This window comes from Procambarus clarkii, chromosome 43, assembly GCF_040958095.1.
Source record: "Procambarus clarkii isolate CNS0578487 chromosome 43, FALCON_Pclarkii_2.0, whole genome shotgun sequence".
NCBI lineage: Eukaryota > Metazoa > Arthropoda > Malacostraca > Decapoda > Cambaridae > Procambarus > Procambarus clarkii.
In genome coordinates this window covers 10,590,969-10,609,072 of record NC_091192.1, presented here as the reverse complement: position 1 = coordinate 10,609,072, position 18,104 = coordinate 10,590,969, and the positions used below count along the sequence as shown (strand labels likewise).

At 49.7% G+C, this 18,104-nt stretch overlaps 1 protein-coding gene across 1 annotated transcript in view; it reads right to left on the bottom strand.

Annotated features, from left to right (window-relative positions):
* The window catches only part of LOC123755719 (intraflagellar transport protein 81 homolog), a 192,451-nt gene that overhangs the window by 74,174 nt on the left and 100,173 nt on the right, over positions 1–18,104 (bottom strand). The window contains exons 8-9 of the mRNA XM_045738459.2: positions 17,564–17,647; positions 4,059–4,178 (exon numbers count right to left, since the gene is read on the bottom strand). Coding sequence (XP_045594415.2) covers positions 4,059–4,178; positions 17,564–17,647 — 204 coding nt within the window. The remainder of the gene's footprint in view (positions 1–4,058; positions 4,179–17,563; positions 17,648–18,104) is intronic.

The following is an 18,104-nucleotide window of genomic DNA, read 5'->3' as shown; positions in this document are numbered from 1 at the left end:
GTGATAGGGATAAGCAGACCAGTAAAGTGGTACATAAAGGCAAACCAACAAAATCAATAGAGAGGGGGAGTGAAGAATAAGGAGAGGGGGAACAAGGTCCTGAAGATTGCATACACCAACATGGAGTAAGATCGAAGATACTGGAGTTAAGTGATGTAATACAGCTGCAGACACCAGACATTGTTGCACTCACAGAGACAAAACTTGAAGAGGTTATTTAAATGAGGTCATATTCCCAAGGGGCTACTCAATTTGGAGACGGAACAGAAAAATTAGGAAAGGCAGTGGCGTTGCTGTGCTGGTGAAAGAACACCTAAAGGTGATAGAAATAATGACTGCCAATCCACAAGAAGTTGACATAATAGCACTAGAGATCTGCCATGACGATGATAAACTAATGATCATAAATGCATATAGTCCACCACCAAGCAGCACATGGTCTATGGAGGAGCTAGATAGTAAACGCGAAGGTCTTATAACAATAATGAGAGAGATTATAGCAAGAGCGGATAACGATAGATCACAACTCTTGATAGTCGGTGACTTCAACTTGAAATCCATAGACTGGGAAGCATATGAAGCTAAAACAGAAGATTTTTGGACCTGTAAATTTGTAGACCTCATCCTGGAAACATTCTTGTATCAACATGTTAATTAAACAAGCTACGAGGATGAGGGAAGGGGACGTTCCCTCCACGCTAGATTTGATATTTCCCAGGAAGGAGGAAGAGATATTTGACATTCAGTACCTTCCTTCCTTGGGTAAAAGTGACCATGTCTTTTTGGGAATAAAGTATGCAATGCGTTATAATCTGGAAGAAAATAAGGAGGTTGAAGCAGTTGAAAAACCTGACTTCAGGAGAGGACATTATGGCCACCTTAGAAATTTTTTTAGTGAGTATAATTGGACAGACTTTATGCTAGACAAGGAAGTGAATGAGATGTATGTCAAGTTTTGTGAAATATATGATAAAGGCACACAAAAATTTATACCAAAACAGAGATGCAGAACTAGGAAACAGGATTGGTTCAATAGAAATTGCGAGAGGGCCAGAGACCAAAAGACACAAAAATGGAATCAATACAGGAAGAGGCCAAACCCCCAAACATATCAGCGATACAAAGATGCGAGAAACAACTACACAGCAGTGAGGAGAGAGGCAGAAAGAAATTTTGAAAAAGGGATTGCAGACAAATGTAAAACAGAACCAGGTTTATTCTATAAATTCATAAACAACAAATTGCAGGTTAAGGATAATATTCAGAAGTTGAAAATGGGAAATAGATTCACGGAAAATGAATAGGAAATGTGTGAAACACTACACGAGAAGTTCCAAAGTGTGTTTGTACAAAATTAAATCTTTAGGGAACCAGACACAGTAAGAATTCCAGGGAACAACATAGAGCACATACAGGTGTCTAGAGCTGAAGTGGAAAAAATGCTCAAGGAGCTAAGTAAGAACAAAGAGGTTGGTCCAGATGGAGTTTCACCATGGGTTCTGAGAGAAAGTGCACCTGAGTTCAGCATTCCACTTCAACTGATTTTTCAGGCATCCCTGTGTACAGGAGTTGTAGCTGATGTGTGGAAAAAGGCTAACATAGTTCCAATCTACAAAAGTGGAAACAGGGAAGACCCCCCTTAATTATAGACCTGTATCATTGACAAGTGTAATAGTCAAAATATTAGAAAAAATAATTAAAACTAAATGGGTAGAACACCTGGAGGAAAACGATATAATATCAGATAGACAGTATGGTTTTTGATCTGGAAGATCCTGTGTAATGAACTTGCTCAGTTTTTATGATCGAGCCACAGAGATTTTACAGGAAAGAGATGGTTGGGTTAACTGCATCTATCTGGACCTAAAAAAGGCTTTCGACAGAGTTCCCCATAAGAGGTTGTTCTGGAAACTGGAACATATTGGAGGAGTGACAGGTAAGCTACTAACATGGATGAAAAATTTCCTGACAGAAAAATGAGGGCCGTAATCAGAGGCAAGGTATCGGATTGGAGGAAGGTTACGAGTGGAGTACCACAGGGTTCAGTTCTTGCACTGGTAATGTTCATTGTCTACATAAACGATCTACCGGTGGGAATACAGAATTACATGAACATGTTTGCTGATGATGCTAAGATAATAGGGAAGATAAGAAACCTAGACGATTGTCATGCCCTTCAAGAAGACCTGGACAAAATAAGTATATGGTGCAACACTTGACAAATGGAATTTAATGTGAATAAATGCCATGTTATGGAATGTGGAATTGAAGAACATAGACCCACACAACCTATAAATTATGTGAGAAATCTTTAAAGAATTCCGACAAAGAAAGGGATCTATGGGTGGTTCTAGATAGAAAACTGTCACCTGAGAACCACATTAAGAACATTGTGCGAGGAGCATATGCTACTCTTTCTAACCTCAGAATTGCTTTTAAATACATGGATGGAGAAATACTAAAGAAATTGTTCATGACTTTTATTAGACCAAAGCTGGAATATGCAGCGGTTGTGTGGTGCCCATATCTTAAGAAGCACATCAACAAACTGGAATGGGTGCAACAACATGCCACTAAGTGGCTCCCAGAACTGAAGGATAAGAGCTACGAGGAGAGGTTAGACGCATTAAATATGCAAAAACTAGAAGATAGAAGAAAAAGAGGCGATATGATCACTACGTTCAAAATTGTAACAGGAATCGATAAAATTGATAGGGAAGAATTCCTGAGACCCGGAACTTCAATAACAAGAGGTCATAGATTTAAACTAACGAAACAAAGCTGCCGGAGAAATATACGAAAATTCACTTTTGTAAATAGTGGTAGACGGTTGGAACAAATTAAGTGAGAAGGTGGTGGAGGTAAAAACCGTCAGTAATTTCAAAGCATTATATGACAAAGAGTGCTGGGGAGATGGGACACCACGAGCGTAGCTCTCATCCTGTAACTACACTTAGGTAGTTACACATACAAGTGTGATTCTGATGCTGTACCATGTAAGATGAGTGCTATAGGCAGAAGGTGTAGCCATTAGAGCTACAAAACACTGTGCCACAGCCCTAAAAACAGCACACACAGCAAAATCTGACATCAAACCAGTTAAGGTTTGCCAAGTAATATCACAAACAGTGCCAGGGAAAAAACCCTGAAACAAAGCTGCTAGTGGAAAGTACCAAGACAGTAAAGCAGGACAAGCCACTGGACAAAGATATCTTAGTGGCTACTGCAGACCCAGGAGGCAGCAACTAAGCACACTGTCAGGTAACTAGTAGACTTAACAATTCTTTAGACCCTGCTCTTGATGCTGCCATCAGGTGGTAGCCAGTGTTGTGAATTATTGCCCAGCCAGTAGTTAGCAAGCGATAATCGACATTATTTGATTTCAGTTTCATTTGCAGTGGGTTTATTGAGTCTAATATTCATTCATATCAATGATACAGAGGTTACTCTCAGTGGTGCATTGAGTTATATTTCCCAATGTTCCCCTTTCTCAATAGAGTAACCAGGCAATTTGGAATGTCATTTGTCATGGTGTTTGAACAGGTGATTAAAACCTGGTAGGTGCAATGTGTGTATCTATGGACCCATAAAGGTTGTTGGATCCAGTGAGCAACAAGGGGATTAGCTAAAAAATAATAAAACTGTACAAGGTTAGCAGTGTTCAACTAAAAGGAAATGAGGAGGCCAAGTAAACATATTGAACCATCAAGTGGCACTGCAGTACATGTGCCGTCAAAAAACGAGTGATCAATGGAAGATTGCGTATCCAAATTACTTTCCCCCTCAAAGAATTTGGAAAAGTCTTTGCTGTCTTGAAATTTGGTACAAAGAAAACTATTATTTTATAATAAAATCCTTCATCTAATTTCTTTAGTTCTGAAATGCTGGATAAAGACTAAAATAAATGTACCCAATGGCTGATCATTACTAGTACTGTACCTGTGTTTGAGCACATTAGTAGTTTTATACAATATTTTAATTCTTTGTGTAACAATAATTAAAGATACATAGGCATAAGATGCTAAATCAAAAATATTTCTGAAAGAATTCTAACCTACCCTCATATCCTCCTGAAGGTTTGCTAACTCGCCACGAAGCTCATTGAGACGTTCAGCAGCTTGTTCTTTCTTCCTAGTTATAATGGCTGCATTTTGCCGAAAAAATGACAACTTTCCAACCTGAAAAAAAAGAACAAGATGGATTTATTATCAAAGATTACAGAAAACCAGCGTTGAATGTAATGAAACGCCATTTTCCGGGTGAGTCCCAGAGGCTCCCTGGAGCTTTACCAGGCTGATATGCTGATGTCAGACTTTGGCATCAGTCATGTGTACGGAGTTCTTAGGCCTACCGGGGACCACAGCCAGAACCGGGCCCCCTCAGAGAGGCATAGGGAGCAATGGCCTATAGAAACCCCCGTGTGGTTGGAAGCATTCTATGTCTGCCATTGACCGGAACAGGCACCCAGAAGGGTAAGCCCCTCAAAACAAACCCCTATTCTGGTTAAAATTGCTACCAAAAGTCGAACTAGTCGATAGAACTCCCCAACAGAAAACAAGCAAACTAGTGTGACATCACACGTCACCACGCCGCTGTCTGCGCAGCTCCCCCCTCCCTGGGAGGGGATAGGGGGAGCCCCAGACCTTTCACACCGGCTACCAACACCTCAGTTCTGAAGCTGGATGTCAAAAACACGAAAAATCACTGACCGGGAGGGAGGGAGGGATGCCGGGGAGCCTCTGGGACTCACCCAGAAAATGGCGTTTCATTACATTCAATGCTGGTTTTCTGGGGGGAGCCCCGTCGGCTCCCCGGAGCTAACTACCCACAGACAGAAAAAGAGGGACTTACCCAGGAGGCGGTTGTCGCTCACTCCTCAACTTGAAGTGGAGACAACTGGCTGCAACTGCCGACCCAAAGCAACACAGGCCCGACGAGGCCCAGGGACATTCATGAGGTAACAAGCAGCCAGGACCCTGTTCGACCGCCAAAATCCCTGCGCCTGAATATCAGACCAAGACATATTCCCAAAAACAGCAGCAAGAGCCGCGAACTTACGGACGTCGTGGGCACGGGGATAGACTGCAGGCTTGCTGGACTTCATACCCCTGCGGACGACCTGGGAGACCCGAACCCGCAAACAGGGAAGAAGGGAAACCAGATCAACCCAAACCCCGTCCCCGGACATAGAAGCCGTGGCGCACAAATAACGGCGAAGCGCCACAATCGGACACAATACACGATGCACCCCTGCCGTACCAACCAAGCATCAACCACCCACGGACCCCTCCGGAATGCACCAGTCTCATTCTTCGCCAGAAAAGAAGGAGACGGCTGCAAGCAAACAAAACAATCTCCACGACCAAAAGAGCAGAAACCCCCTGTGCCGGAGGAGAGCATGAAGCTCCCCGACCCGACCCCCAGAGGCTAATACCAACAAGAAAAGAGCCTTGGAGAAGCAATCCCGGACCGAAGGCGCCACAACGTAATGAGGAGACGAAAGGTAAGTGAGCACTCTGTCCAAAGACGAGGACGGCTCAGGCGGTGCATGAGCAGGCCGGAGGTGAAACAAGGCACAAGACAGCTTGTGAAATGGCGCAGATGTAACATCGATACCGAACGCAAGCTAAAGCGGCTCCGCCAGCGCTGCACGATACGAGGCGACAGTGTTAGGCATAAGATGACGGTCCTGAAACAACCAAGAGAGAAAGGACAAGACCACCCTAACAGACAACGAACTAACACGACGAAGACGCGAAAAGAAACAGAAGGACCGCCAGGAAACTTCATACTGCCGCCAAGAAGAAGCCCTCAGGTGGGACACCAACAAAGAGGCCACCTGATCACCATAGAGATGATGATTGACTCGAGTAAAAAAACCCATACGCAAAGACTCGAGGAGAAGATCGAACCAGCCACGTGACGTACTGGCCCGATCTGCTGAAAAAGGCGGAGCCGCGGGAAAACCCTCGGGTTCGGACACCAAGCAACCAGCACCTGAAACCAAGGCTGGGCTGGCCACCAAGGGGCCAGGAGGACAACTCTCCCCTGGTAAGTCTCCAAGCGAGTCAGGACCTGGAGCAACAGCTGAACCAAGGGAAAGAGGTACAGGAACCCCTACCTCGACCAGTCCAGCCGGAGGGCATCAACCCAGACGGCCTCACAATTGGGGAAAGGCGCCGCATACAAGGGAAGGCGCCTCGACCACACCGACGCGAAGAGGTCCACCTCGGGGCGCCTGAACGTCTGGCAAAGCCAACGGAAGGAATCGTCGTCGACCGTCCACTTTGTGGAGATGGGAACGAAGCGAGACAGGGCGTCGGCCAAGAGGTTGGACACTCCCTGTACGTGAACCGCCAGGAGAGCCAAACCCCGAGAACTCAGCAGACAAGTCACCCGAAGCGACCAACCCCAAAGAGACAAGGACCGCATCGAACCCCCGCGGTTCAGGCAATGAACCACCGGAGAGCAGTCCGAATGGAGCCGAATCGTTGATCTGCGGGCGACCCGAATCCTCCGAAGAGCAAACCACACTGCCGCGAACTCCCACACCGTGCTGTGAGTTCGATGGAAGGATGGACCCCAACGCCCCTGGCTGGCCTGGTGAGCACTGGTTACAAAGCCCCAGCCGAGAGACAACGCATCCGTGTACACATCGAGTGAGGGCTCGGACAGGCCCCAAGGCACTGAACCCTGAAAAACCCGAAGAGGAAGCCGGCGACGCAACAGCCGACGCAAGGCCCCCAGGGGTCGAACCAAGCTATAGCGAGAGAGGCAGAAGGGGTGACCCCTGAAGGAACCAGAACAGCCGACAAAGCCAAACCCGACCCGGTGGGTAAACTACCATCGCAAAGTTCAGGCTCCCGCACAGCCCCCCGAGCAACCGCCGGGTGACTCGAGGGCACACCAGAAACAGACAAAGGCGGGACCACAGCCGCAGGAGAGACTCCGGAGGGAGAGACAAAGAGACGGTCTGAGAGTCCCAAACGAGACCTAGCCAAGTCCGAACCTGAGGGGGACCAGATGGGACTTCCTCCAGTTCACCAAGAACCCGAACCCGGCGAGCTGGGAAAGAACCAAATCCCTGGCTAGCAAACAAGCCGACCGGCTAGGAGCCCAAACCAGCCAGTCGTCGAGGTCGGCCAACACCCGAACACCTAAGAGACGCAAACGGGCTACCACGACCCGCGTAAGGCGTGTGAACACACGAGGTGCCAGGTTCAACCTGAACAGAAGGCAACGAAAGTGGTAAATCAGATGCCCAACAACAAAACCGAGTCAGTCCCTGAACCGCGAATGATTCGGGACATGCCAATATGAAGCCTCAACTACCTCTGCTGCCGACATGGAAGGGACCACTCCCAGAAAAGGCTGAGCAACACCCCAACCTAATCCCCAGCCAGACTCCTAAACCCTCAGACGCTTCAGAGCTGGAACCAGGGGGTATGAGAAGACTAGAGGTAGGGCGAACCAAACCCACAGGGAAAGGAAGTGGAGGTGCAGACAATCCAGGTGGAGATTTTTATTTATTTTATTTATTTATGTATATATACAAGAGTTCTTACATTCTTGTACAGCCACTAGCATACATAGCGTTTCGGGCAAGTCCTTAATCCTAATTTTGACACACACTCATTCCCAGGAAGCAGCCTGTAGCAGCTGTCTAATTCTCAGGTACCTATTTACTGCTGGGTGAACTAGGTGAATTTACTGCATCAAGGTGAAAGAAACTCTGCCCATTTGTTTCTGCCTCTACCAGGGATCGAACCCGGACCCTTAGGACTACGAACCTCGAGCTCTGTCCATTCTGCTGTCAGGCCCCTTGATACCTTGTCTACTGAGATGACCATCACCTCCAATTCCAGGACCCTAAACACCACAGGAGCCAACTCCATGGCTTTCAGATGATCAATATGCCACAAACACTTCACATGGACATCCAACTGGGAGGCAAAATCCACCAAGTGAAAATACACCTCACAAGACTCAGGGTTGTAAACATCACTGAGCCAACAGGCAGCATGGTGGGGGCAGAAAGGATGATCATCAACAGGTATCAAAGACGATGAACAACCCCCAACCTCGCAACACGAAAGATTCGGCACACCGGGCCACTCCATAAGGACCACGGCAGAGATCTGAGGGATTCCCAGGGCACAAAGGAAAACCAAGTGGGCACCCCACACACATGGACCACTCGTCGAATGAATAGCCACCAACCGTAACCAATTAATGGGGAACAGAGACGAACCCCGAAGATGCCAGAGAAGATAACTCTGGCTCTGCAATGGCAGTATTATCAGGCACAGAGGACAGAAAACCCTAATTACATGCAGCTCAATATGCACAAAGAGCCAAGCCCACACAACAAGCCAGAAACAAAACACGAATGTGAAGCTGCACTAAAAGTTGGAAACTATACAACAAAGCAAATGTCCCCACAAGACAAGCACATAGAAGAGAGGCTAGCTAGCACTAAGCATGAAGCTTTGGGGCTCGCCCATGAGCTGGCTTGACCAGAAGCATTACAAGTTGGTAATGGTGACACCAACATCAGGAACAGAACTGACTTGGGGAGCTGCCTGGGAGCCAGGGCCGGGCTGCCTAGTGGTAGTATCGGTACTAGCGTGTTTTGAGATCACTCGAGTGAATCCCCAATTTCATATGATTCATTTGCAGTAATTGTTTGGTGGGTTTTCAGGGCTTTGCTTGCTGTGAACCTTCCAGTTATCTGAAAAGCTGAACTGACATTCCTGAGGCTTTTTCTGATGAGGGGGCTGATTGTCACCTACTATCTGTGCCTCTGTGTGGGAGGCCAGCTTCTAGTCCCTGGCAGGCCAAACACAACTAGCTGTGGCTGACGAGACCTTTCAGTATGAAGCAATCTTAGGAAGATAGCTTCAGGGAGCCCGAAGGGGCTCCCTAAAGGAAAATCAGCAAGCAGTGAGCAGCCAGCAGCCTATCGGGATGCTGTACGCAGGCAGGTGGGTGCCAGGAATGGGTGAATTGGAGTGCCAGGAGTATTTGGATGGGGTGCCAGGAGTATTTGGATGGGGTGCCAGGAGTAGGTGGATGGGGTACTAGGAACAGGTGGGTGTGGGTACTGGGAGTGGGTAGATGGGTGTGGATACTGGGAGTGGGTAGGTGGGAGTGGGTAGGTGGGTGCTGGAAATGTATAGGTGGGCGAGTGCTAAGAGCCGGTGGGTGAGTGTAGGTGGGTGCAAGTGCCAGGAGATGATGAGATGAAGACTGCAGGTGGGACACCATCAACAGAGCCACCTGATAACCATACAAGTGGTGATACACATGCGTCAAAAAGACCAGATGCGAAGAGCAAAGGAGTATATCGAAGCAGCCAGATACCGGACCAGCCCAATCTGCAGGAAGAGGTGGAGCCATGGAAAATGTCCCGGTTTCGGACACAGAGCAAGAAGCAACTGAAACAAAGGCTGGGCCGGCCACCACAGGGCCACACGGACGACTCTCCTACGATGAGTCTCCAAACGAGCCAGAACCAGAAGACACAGCTGCACCGGGGGATGTGGAGGTACAGGTAACCCCACCTCGACCAGTCCTGCTGAAAAGCGTCCACCACTAGGGCTCTGCAGTCGGGGAAGAGCACTACATATATCAGGAGATGCCAGAACCACAACGCGAAGAGGTCCACCACCGGGAACCCATATGTCCGGCAGAGCTAACTGAAGGAGTCAGCGTCGACCGTCCATCCCATGGACAGGGGAATAAAACGTAACAGTCTGAAGGAGAATGAAACCTAACCAGTCCCTGAACCCCGGATGAATCGGGATGAGCCAATACACATCCCAGAGAACCAGACACACCATCAACAACCCGTTTCCAAAAGAAGTTGGACCTGGGACAATGTGGTCATCTGAAAGGAGAGGGCAAGGAATCCAGCGGTTCAGATGGGACAAGTCCAGAATGAACCGAAGATCTGCACAGTCCAATTTCAGTATGGGAAACAAGCGGGAAACCCACTCAAGGGACGAAGTCGTTTCGACCATGCCCAAGTGCACCCATTCCAAGATGACCCAACAGAGCGAAGGGGAAGAAACCTGCCCCCGTCAGCCCCGAACCTCCCTAGAGGAGAAGGAGCCACCCAACGCAACCACAGGCCAGATGACACGACCCAAACCGCCCACGAATCGTGGGACCAAGCATGGGTAAACAGAGCCGGCCTTCCCCTAAGCACCTCAGCAACCTGCGAAGGGGCAGGCTCCGAGAAGAAAACTTGCGAACAGAGTGAGCACCACACCGACCAGATGAAGACGGCCCCGAAGGAGGCACCGGCACAGAAGCTGGCACCAAATCTTACCTCATCTAGCAGAAGCTAGAGCCCTAGCATGACAAAACCCTGTGCCAAGACCCAAGAAAAGAAAGGGCAGTCTACATGCCAGGAAGACCCAGTATACGGAAGAGGACCCGAACACAAAAGAGGCCAAGCCATAAGAGGCAAATTCCTGGTCGCAGAGGATGAAACCAAGAGCTTTCCGCACTTCCACAGGGAAAACCCAAGAGGAAGAAAACCTCCACAACAAAACCGAAGAACCCAAAGAAACCGAAGAACTAAAAAAAAACGGAAACGAACCTGGAGGGGGGGAACCCTAACCACCACATTTGCTGACAGAAAACACACCAAAGAAAGAAATAATGTCAACAGGTGCCTAGAAAAAGAACACGAAAAGGAAGGGCAAGAAACATGACCCTGACAAACCCCCTGCTAAAACGGATAGAAAACGGACCGAGGGCCGAAGGGGTGGGAGCTAGCTAGCAGATCAAACAGGGCATGGACATTAGGCCCAAAACCAAGACCCAGAGCCCAAACACAGGCAGAAAACACAAGAACAGGTGAAAAGACCAACACTCAAATGTTCCCAAAGGACAGACAGGGTAGGACACCCCGAAAGAGAACAAAAAAGAGATATGGCAATGAAAAGAGGGAAAAACTTCAGATGCAGGCGAAAAAACCAGCGTTGAATGTAATGAAACGCTATTTTCTGGGTGAGTCCCGGAGGCTCCCTGGAGCTATCCATGGCTAATATGGATACTCTAACTATTTTGCATCAGTCGATGTGGGTGAAGTTCTAGGCCTACCGGGGACCACGAGCCAGGTTCGGCACGAGGAGCAATGGCCTATAGAAATGCACATATGATATGGAGCATTCTATATCTGCCATCGACCGGGACAGGCACCCAGAAAAGTAAGAGAAACAAAACAAATCCCTATTCTGGTTAACAATGAAAATCGTCAAACGAGTGGACAAAACTCCCCAAAAGACAAAAGAGCAAACAAGCATGACGTCACACGAGCTGTGCCTCACGTCTGCGCAGCTCTCCCCCTCCTCCTGAGGAGGAATCGGGAGCCCAGACCCTCGCGCTAGCGATCCTCACCCCAGTTCTGAGGCTGGATATAAAAAATACGAAAAAACGCCGACCAGAGCTCCCCAGAGGGTTGCCAGGGAGCCTCCGGAACTCACCCAGAAAATGGCGTTTCATTACAGTCAACGCTGGTTTTCTGGGGGGAAGCCCCCTAAGGCTCCCGCAGCTACTTCACCAAAGACAAAAGAAGAAAGAATGGGGACCTACCAGGGAGGTGGTCAGTGCTCCACTCCTCAACTCCAGGCAGCCAGGACCCTGTTCGACCGCCCAAAACCCCGTGCTCGAATGTCAACCCAAGACATATTGCTAAAGATGGCAGCAAGAGCAGCAAACTTTCGAACGTCATGCACTGGGATAGACCGCAGGCTGGTTAGACTTAATTACCCTGCGGACGACCTGAGAGACCCGAACCCGCGAACAAGAAAGGGAAACTGGATCAACCCAAAGCGTGTCCCCAGACACAGAAGCCATGGCGTGCAGATAACGGCGGAGGGCCGCAACCGGACACAACACATGATGAACCCCCGACCGACCTGACCAACCAAGCATCAACAATCCAAGGACACCTCAGGAAGGCAGTAGTCTCATTCTTCGCCAGTAAAGAGGGAGACGGCTGCAGATGAACATAACTATGACCACAACCAAAAGAGCAAAAACCTCTGTGCCGGAGAAGAGCATGAAGCTCCGCCACCCGACCCCCAGAGGCTAATGCCAACAGAAACAGAGCCTTGGAGAAACAATCCTGAACTGAAGGGGCCACAACAAATCGAGGAGAAGATATATAGGAGAGCACTCTGTCCAAAGACCAGGACGGCTCAGGCAGCGCATAAGCAGGCCGGAGGCGAAAGAATGCACGAGACAGCTTGTGAAACGGTGCACAAGTAACATCGATGTCGAAAGCAAGCTGCAGTGGCTCCGCCAGCGCCGCACAATACAAAGTGACAGTATTAGGCATGAGATGACGGTCCTGGAACAACCAAGAGAGAAAGGATAACACCACCCGAACCAAAAGTGAAGAGCAACGACGAAGGGACAGAAAGAACCAGAAGGACCACCAGGAAACTTCATACTGCCGCCGAGAGAAAACCCGCAGGTGGGAAACCAGCAAGGAAGCCACCCGATCACCATAGAGATGGTGATAAACACGGGTAAAACATACCAAACGAGAAGACTCCCAGAGAAGAGCAAACCAGTCTTGTACCGGTCCGGGCCGATCTCCTGCAAGAGGCGGAGCCGCGGAAAAACCTCAAAGTTTGTACACCGGGCAAGCAGTGCCTGAAACAAAGGCTGGGCCAGTCACCAAGGGGTCAAGAGGACTACACGCCCCTGGTATGTCTCAAAGCGAGCCAGGACCTGGAGCAACAGCTAAACTGAGGGAAAGAGACACATGAACCCCACCTTGACCAGTCCTGCTGAAAGGCATCGATCCCGACAGCCTGACAGTCGGGAAAGGGTGCTACATATACCGGAAAACGCCTTGACCACACCGACGCGAAGAGGTCCACCTCCAGGCGCCCGAACTTCTGGCAGAGTCAACTGAATGAGTCAGCATCAACCGTCCATTCCATGGACAGGGGAACAAAACAGGACAGGCCGTCCGCCAGGACATTGGACACCCCCGGACGTGAACTGCCAGGAGAGCCAAACCCCAAGAACTCAGCAGACGAGTCACCCGAAGCTACCAACCCCAAAGAGTCAAGGACCGCATCGAACCCCCCTCGGTTCAGGCAATGAACCACCGGGAAGCAGTCCAAATGGAGCTGGATCGTTGATCCGAACCCTCTGAAGCACAAACCACACCGCCGCGAACTCCCACACTGTGATGTGGACCCGATGGAAGGATGGACCCCACCACACCTGGCCGGCCTGGTGAGCACTGGTCACAAAGCCCCAGCCGAGAGACGACGCATCCGTGAACACATCGAGCGAGGGCTCAGGAAGGTGCCAGGGCACAGAACCCCGAAAAACATGAAAAGGAAGCCAGTGATGCAGCAGCCGACGCAAGGCCCCAGGGAGACGAACCCAGCGATCGCAAAAGAGGTGGAAGGGACGGCCCCAAAGGAACCAGAACAGCCGACGAAGCCAAACCCGACCCGGCAGGTAGACCAACACCGCAAAGTTCAGGCTCCCACACAGACCCTCGAGCAATGGCCGGGTGACCCTAGAGCCCCTAGAAACAAGCACAGGTGGGACTACAGCCGAAGGAGAGATGCTGGAGGAAGAGACAAGAAAGCGATCCGAGAGTCCCACACAAGACCCAACCAGGACTGAACCTGGGAGGAGACCAGATAGGACTTCCTCCAGTTCACCAGGAACCCGAACCCCACGAGCTGGGAAATCATCAAAACCCTGGAGAGCAGACATGCAGATCGACTGGGAGCCCAAAACAGCCAGTCGTCGAGGTAAGCCAATACCCGAACACCTAACAGACGCAGACTGGCCACCATGACCCGAGTAAGGCTTGTGAACACGCGAGGTGCCAGATTCAACCCAAAAGGGAGACAACGAAAGCAGTAACTCTGACGCTCCACTACAAAACCGAGCCAGTCCTGGAACCCCAGATGAATAGGGACGTGGCAATATGCGTCCTTGAGGTCCAGGGACACCATCCAAGCACCCGGCTCCACCAGAAGCCGAACCTAGGACATGAGCACCCGGCTCCACCAGAAGCCGAACCTAGGACAGAGTGGTCATCCGAAGCGAGGGGCAAGAAACCCAAGGGTTCAGATGGGACAAGTCCAGAATGAACCGCAGGTCCGCACAGTCCCATTTCGGAACTGGAAACAGGTGGGAAACCCACCTGAGAGACGGCGTTATTTCGACCACACCCAAGCACACCCACTCCAAGATGACCCAACAAAGTGCAGGAGAGGAAGCCTGCCCATCAGCCCCGAACACCCCAAAGGAGGAGTAGCTACCACAGGCCGAGAGAAACGATCCGAAAAGCCCACAAATCATAAGGCCAGGTGTGAGCGAACAGAGCAAGCCCCCTCCACTGCCCCGTCAAAGGGGAGAACCGTGAAAGGGCTGCTGACCCTTACGAGAACGCGACCTGCGCGCAAAGCAAACACTGCGCCGACCAGGCACAGGCGGGACCACAGGCAGCACCGGCACCGAACCCGACACCTGTAGCTGAACCCAACAAACGGAACTGTGAGCCCTGGCACGACCCCACCGGGCAGGAACCCCCTGGTTTCTCAGGAGCACCAACAATTCAGACATAGGGCGGCAAGTGGAAGAAGCCGCCTGAATATAACGCTCAACCGCAGAGGCCTCAAAAAGCAGAGGACAAAAAGGAGAAGACAACCTAAGAACCAGATCCCAAGCGGATTCCAAGGAGGAAGCGGGGACAGCCTGTCGACACACGAAATATGCAGCGAAAAACAGTAGCAATGCCTCTTGCAGGATCGGCGCAAACAGCTTCAAAAGAGCAGATGACGCACGAACAGCCAAGATTAAGGCGGCAGACCCAGGAACGACCCCAAGCGCCCCTACATCCTCAGCAAGCCAATCCGAAGACAGTTCCAGGAGGGAAAAGAAATGCAGGACCGAAGCCAAAAAGCCACGAGCATGTACGTCCTCAGCCACAAGCGCAGCCAACAGGGAAAGAACCTGCACATGAAGCTGAACCACACCAATATCCCGCAAAAGGGCTGGAGCAAAAAGGCACTCTTTAAGATGCGTAAAATTGCCCCCCCCCCCCCAAGGTAAACTACCTGGATCACCGTCAACGCTTCACGCCACTCAAACTTGTGGGTCCGACAGAACGAGTCCCAAGCATCCAACAAAAACAAGGGGCAGTCAGCAAGCCAGGATGACCCCGAAACCTCATAACGCACCCAGTAACGACACGATGATCCAAACCTGAACGAAGAAGGATCCATTATGGAGGCGTACTCCGGGCCACACAGGAGGTAAGCCGCAATGGTCGACCGCACCTCAGGCGGCGAAATGCGGGTAGCCGAAAACCTCCGGAAAGACGGAACCGAAGAATCCACAGGGACACGGAACCAAACCCGGGAAGGAGCAGAACCCAAGTCTAAATCGTACGCAGAGGGGGGAAAAGAAAACCCCACTCCTTGCAACAATAAGCCTCGCTCAGAAGGTCAGAAAATCTAGATGGGGTCCAATGGAGCGAAAGGCACCCCAAGTCAGCTCCTCTCCAATCCCGGGAACCTCCACTCCAGGCCCCGGGGCCGAGTCGTCTTGCAGTTGTCCTCCAAAGCCCTGGCCTCACAAGAAAAAGCCGGGGCAGCCGAAAGAGAAGGAAGGCAAGAGGGCACACTGGTCAGACCCTGGAGCATCGGCAAGAGGAACAGACTCGAATGCCTCTGCAGCCACCCCCAGATGGGGCAACCCCCGAAACTGCCCAAGTCTCAGAAACCTCTAAACCCTGCCCCGACCCCGAAGACCTCAGATGCTTAGGGGCCGGAAGCAGGGGGGAGGGGGACCAAATGAACCACCAAAAGGGAAGAACGAGGGGGCGTGGATGGAACCAAGGCCAAAGCGACCAACATCCCCAAATCCGAGTCCCTATAGGCAAAGCAGGGCAGCCTCGGGGCATCCAGGAAGCGACAATCCGAGGGCATTGCAATAACCTAAACCTACCCTGCAACGCACGTGCTGCCTGCACCCGAAGAAAATCATCACCAGTCTGGGTGAATTGAGTCGCGAACAAGCAACAGAGCTCGCAGGACTCGGGGTTGATTGTGTCACTGACCCAACAGACAGCATGACTGTGGCAAAACAGGTGATCGTCACCCTGAGACAAGGGCAACGAACAACCTGCAAACTTGCACAAGGCGAGATGGGAGACTGAGGACATGTCCACTGGTCAACCTAGCCCCGACGAGGTTTTCCAGGGCCTGTAGGGAAGCACTTCCTACGGGAAGCCGAGGCAATGGTGCTGCAAACAAGCACAGGAGCTTAAGAGGAGGGCCACCAAAATACTCTAAGTAGACAAATATTCAAGCAAGGCAGACCTCCTCAAAGCAGGAAAACAAAAAGAAAAGAAAAACCCTGTAAAAGCACAACAACAGAGGAACAGAGTAACACAGCTGCCACTAGGTAGGCGAGCTGTGCAGCACCTTGTGCCCCAACCAGCAAAAACAACACTCCCTACCCAGAGCCAAACAAGGGCCATTAAACTCCAGCTGGCACCAAGTGTTGGGGTCAATGCCGAGCAGCGGTAACCTCAACAGGAGTGAGATCCCAAAGGCCCTAGGGAAGATAACTCTAGAACTTATTAGTACTTATAGGGTAGGGTAGTACTTATAGGGTGCTTAGGGAAGGTAGCCCTAAGCGCATGCACCCTCAGTACAGTAAGTTCTCCCTGGCCACTGCTCCACAATCAGTAGGCAACACGCCTGGCAGGAAACTGAGGCCAGTCAACAACCGCCCTAGCAGGCTTCAGTCTATGAGCTGGAGAGTGGGCAGCCAGCACAGGGGGGTCAGGAATAGCTGTGCAGCAAGCCGATTTTTTTTTTTTCAGGGATATTCCTTTGCAGGTCCTAAGCCTTTGGCTGACTCACCAAGTGTTATTTGTTTCTGTTTTACTAAGATGGTGTATGAGTATTTATGACTCGTATGGTTGCTTCAGTAAGATTGTCCCATGTGTTCAACAAAAGTTGTGTAAGTTAAAATCTTATTGCGTATGTAACTGTGCACTATGTTAGATAATGTTCCAATGGTCAGTCTGCATTTCTCCACAGTGCTGACATGGCAGGCTGATCATGTTTATGTGTTTTTTTGTTTCTTTTGGGGGAAATTCTGGCTCCCTGTTCGGTCTTAGGTTGCAACTTTCTACCAAGCGGGGTGTGTTTTGGGATGCCTATCTTTCTGGGTGTCTAGCCACGGTTGATGGCAGACATGGAATACTCCCAAACACAGGGGGATTTCCTTAGACCATTGCTCCCTGCGCCTCTGAGGGGGGCCAGGTTCTGGTTCGTGGTCCCTGGTAAGCAGAACTCTTTTTGACTGAAGTCCCAGACTAATATAGGTAATATCAGTCCGATAGCTCCAGGGAGCAGAAGGCGCTCCCCACAAAAAAGTGCTTAAACTTGCTACTTTCCACAACAGTTAGTTTATAATATATTTTAGCATCAATATTTACAAATAAAATACAAGTTATCACTGGAATTAATACTTTCACAATTGCCCTGCCTACCTTGCTCTCTGGGCTGTCATCTTCTTCCACTTCCTTCATACGAGCTTCATTCAGGTTGTTTATTTCAGCTGTTAGTGAACGAATCTGTAAGGTAGGATGAAATAATACATAAACTCTTGGAGGCAAATTTACTATACCTAGCATACTACATAGTAACACATCATTCACCTAACCACGCCCCTGGTAAGGGCATGGTTAGGTGAATGATGTGTTGTTTGCTCAGTCAGGTAAGTCAGTGCTGGGTCTGGCCATTAACAGGATTGATGACTTGAGAGACAACTTTGCCCATGACAAGACAGATATCAACAACCCTAAAAGGGTTGATATCCCCGACAATATTATACTAGTTAAACTGTTGTTAGTCCCAGAATAGAGAGCTATGGTATCTTATCTCTTCATTTTAGTCAATACATTATTTACCGTATATAAATATTCATTATTTATATTCATTATAAGGTCCTGCCTAATACAATAATTATAACAGTAATATACTAATAATGTCTTTCTTTCACAGGACTGAGTGTACCAAAAAAAGTATCCA